The sequence below is a fragment of the Petromyzon marinus genome, chromosome 75 (assembly GCF_048934315.1).
Source record: "Petromyzon marinus isolate PM22_M1 ecotype Great Lakes invasive population chromosome 75, UKy_Petmar_22M1.pri1.0, whole genome shotgun sequence".
NCBI lineage: Eukaryota > Metazoa > Chordata > Hyperoartia > Petromyzontiformes > Petromyzontidae > Petromyzon > Petromyzon marinus.
In genome coordinates this window covers 6901867-6906060 of record NC_133741.1, presented here as the reverse complement: position 1 = coordinate 6906060, position 4194 = coordinate 6901867, and the positions used below count along the sequence as shown (strand labels likewise).

The following is a 4194-nucleotide window of genomic DNA, read 5'->3' as shown; positions in this document are numbered from 1 at the left end:
AACTCCTCCTCTGAATGAGCAGCTATTACCAAATCATCAGCATACATAACGTGGTTGAGCAATAGGGAGCCATCCCTTGACCGCACCCGGGCATCAAATTAGCCTCCCATTATATCTGTACCAAATGGAGATTCCCCCGGTACAGCTATTGAAGGCTTCACGAACTAAGTGGTCAAAATAGATGTTAAATAATGTGGGAGCCAGAGGACATCCCTGTCGCACCCCAAGGTGTACAGGGAATGGCTCTAACTCCCGGCCACGTAGTTTTACCCGGGCCCGCTCACCATCATGAAGGTCCTTAATGATCGTGAGCAGAGGGTCAGGTACTCCAAAAGCACGAGAACACTCCACAACTCCCAATCGGTGATGGGGCAGTTGTGGAGAGAGTGGAGCGTTTCCCATACCTGGGCAGTGTGCTTATGACTCGCTCCAGTTTAACAGCAGAGGTCTCACTCCGAATCAGTCGAGCGGCAATATCTTTTCATCGGTTGCGTAACGCTGTGTGGAAGCTACCTGGTCTGTCGCTCCGCACTAAGCTTCAGGTCTTCTCGGCCACGGTCATTCCCTCCCTTCTCTACGCTTGCGAAACGTGGACCCCCCTAATGGAACATCTTCGCCGGTTAGAAACATTTAGGCTGGCCTGCCTACGATCCATCCTGGGTTTAACCAGACTGGATTGTGTGAGGAGCTCACAAATCCTTGAAAGATCTGGGCAGGGTCCCATCGGTGAGCTCCTCCGGCAGGCAAGGCTGCGATGGCTGGGTCATGTAGCCCGCATGCCCAGCCACCGCATGCCGAAACAGCTTTTGTTTGGCCGGATTGAGGGGGTTAAGCGGGCGCGGCACGGGCTAGAGAAGAGATGGAGTGATGTGGTACAGGAGGACGTGGAGCTGAGTGGACTTGCCGATGACTGGTACCAGCGGTGTCAAGATCGGCCTCTGTGGAGGAGGCTCGTGAAGGATGCTACTGGGCAGTTGGAGGCAGTCGCCCTCCAACAACAACGGAGGGCGGAGGAGCGACGCTCACAACAGCGAGCGGAGCGCCGGGTGGCTAAAGCACAGCAGGTTGGCACAGTAGGGGGCACAGGTGGTGCATCAGCCAGTCATCTCAGTCAGTCGACCCGTGGCACCTGGGTCTGCCCGTGACCTCCTGCCAGCGGGCGTTCGACACTCCACGTGGCCTCAAGGTGCACATAGCCTGGCACAAGCGTCGTGGTGACGTCACCGCCACTTAGTGGCGAATGGCGGTTGTTGTCACTGTGTGTGTGTTACTGTGTGTGCATGTGTCTGTGTGTGTCACTGTGTGTCTCTCTGTGTGTGTGTGTCTGTGTGTGTCACTGTGTGTCACTGTGTGTGTGTCTGTGTGTGTCACTGTGTCACAGTGTGTGTGTGTGTCACTGTGTGTGTGTGTGTCCCTGTATGTGTGTGTCTGTGTGTGTCACTGTGTGTGTCACTGTGTGTGTGTGTAGGGGTAGTGTAGTGGTTAGCGCTACGCTGCGCTATGAACCTGGCGACCCGGGTTCGATTCCCGCTCACGGCCAACACCAGCGACGATTATCTGAACCGGTCCCGGGCCTCCCCTAGGTCGACTCGGCCTCAAATGAGTACCTGGTGCGGTGTGTAGTAAACATCGCCACTGGGGAGACAAAGGCGGTCGGGCGTGGTGCCGGCCACCCACCCCCCTCGTGTACCATTCCGGCCTTCATAGGTGCTGCTAGCTAACAGCACTTGCCCCTACAGTCTGTTACAGGCTATATGGGGGAGCTTTGTCTTTTGTTGTGTCAGTGTACCTCTTTGTGTGAGTGTGTGTCTGTGTGTCAGTGTATGGACCTCAAAACCCAATTTTCCCTGTACAAGAATACGGGGGTGAAGCTATGGTGTAGTGTAGTAGTCTGGTGCGTAGTAATGTAATGATATGGTGTCGAGTAAGGTAGTGGTGTAGTGTACAGTTGTTGACGATGTTGACGATGTTGACGATGTCGGCAGCAATGAGCGGAGGTGGGAAGCGGACTCCGACCACCGCCACACAGAGGCTCAAGCAGGACTACCTCCGCATCCAGCGGGACCCTGTACCCTACGTGAGCGCTGAGCCGCTCCCCTCCAACATCCTCGAGTGGTGAGGAGCACGCTCGCTCGCCCGCCCGCACGCTCGCTCGCTCGCACGCTCGCCTACAGGCTCACCCACACGCTCACCCACACGCTCGCCCACACGCTCGCCCGCACGCTCGCTCGCCCACACGCTCGCCCACACGCTCGCCCACACGCTCGCCCACACGCTCACCCGCACGCTCACCCACACGCTCGCCCACACGCTCGCCCACACGCTCGCCCACACGCTCGCCCACACGCTCGCCCGCACGCTCACCCACACGCTCGCCCGCACGCTCGCCCACACGCTCACCCACACGCTCGCCCACACGCTCGCCCACACGCTCGCCCACACGCTCGCTCGCCCACACGCTCGCCCACACGCTCGCCCGTACGCTCACCCACACGCTCGCCCGCACGCTCGCCCACACGCTCACCCACACGCTCGCTCACCCGCACGCTCGCTCACCCACACGCTCGCCCGCACGCTCGCTCGCCCACACGCTCGCCCGCACGCTCGCTCACCCACACGCTCGCTCGCCCACACGCTCGCTCACGCACACGCTCGCCCACACGCTCACCCACACGCTCGCCTGCACGCTCACCCACACGCTCGCCCACACGCTCACCCACACGCTCGCTCGCCCACACACTCGCTCGCCCACACGCTCGCTCACGCACACGCTCGCCCACACGCTCGCCCACACGCTCGCCTGCACGCTCACCCACATGCTCGCCCACACGCTCACCCACACGCTCGCTCGCCCGCACGCTCGCTCACCCACACGCTCGCCCGCACGCTCGCCCACACGCTCGCTCGCCCACACGCTCGCCCACACGCTCGCCCACACGCTCGCCCACAGGCTCGCCCACAGGCTCGCCCACACGCTCGCCCACACGCTCACCCACACGCTCGCCCACACGCTCGCCCACAGGCTCGCCCACACGCTCGCCCACACGCTCGCCCACAGGCTCGCCCACACGCTCGCCCACACGCTCACCCACACGCTCGCCCACACGCTCGCCCACAGGCTCGCCCACACGCTCGCCCACACGCTCACCCACACGCTCACCCACACGCTCACCCACAGGCTCGCCCACAGGCTCGCCCACACGCTCGCCCACACGCTCACCCACACGCTCACCCACACGCTCGCCCACACGCTCGCCCACACGCTCGCCCACACGCTCGCCCACACGCTCACCCACACGCTCACCCACACGCTCACCCACACGCTCGCCCACACGCTCGCCCACACGCTCGCCCACACGCTCACCCACACGCTCACCCACACGCTCACCCACAGGCTCGCCCACAGGCTCGCCCACACGCTCACCCACACGCTCACCCACACGCTCACCCACACGCTCGCCCACACGCTCACCCACACGCTCACCCACACGCTCGCCCACACGCTCGCCCACACGCTCACCCACACGCTCGCCCACAGGCTCGCCCACAGGCTCGCCCACACGCTCGCCCACATGCTCGCCCGCTCACTCTCTGACTCGCTCAAGCACTCGCTCACCCACTCCTCACTCGCTCACCCACCCATATGCTCACTTACTCACTCACTCACCCGCTTGCTCGCCCACACGCTCGCTCGCCCACACGCTCGCTCACCCGCACGCTCACCCACACGCTCGCCCACACGCTCGCCCACACGCTCGCCCACACGCTCACTCGCTCACACGCTCACCCACACGCTCGCCCACACGCTCGCCCACACGCTCACCCACACGCTCGCCCACACGCTCGCCCACACGCTCACCCGCACGCTCACCCACACGCTCACCCACACGCTCGCCCACACGCTCGCCCACAGGCTCGCCCACACGCTCGCCCACATGCACGCTCGCCCACACGCTCGCCCACACGCTCGCCTGCTCACTCTCTCACTCGCTCAAGCACTCGCTCACCCACTCCTCACTCGCTCACCCACCCACATGCTCACTTACTCACTCACCCGCTCGCTTACCCACACGCTCACTCGCTCGCTCACACGCTCACTCGCTCACCCACCCGCTCAAGCACTCGCTCACCCACTCCTCACTCACTCACCCACATGCTCACCCACACGCTCACTCGCTCGCCCACACGCTCACT

At 63.2% G+C, this 4194-nt stretch overlaps 1 protein-coding gene across 1 annotated transcript in view; it reads left to right on the top strand.

Annotated features, from left to right (window-relative positions):
• The first annotated feature begins 1975 nt into the window (after nucleotides 1–1975).
• Nucleotides 1976–4194, top strand: part of UBE2J2 (ubiquitin conjugating enzyme E2 J2) — a 24467-nt gene continuing 22248 nt past the window's right edge. Inside the window, exon 1 of the mRNA XM_076056461.1 lies at nucleotides 1976–2115. Within this exon, the coding sequence (XP_075912576.1) occupies nucleotides 1976–2115 (140 nt within the window). The remainder of the gene's footprint in view (nucleotides 2116–4194) is intronic.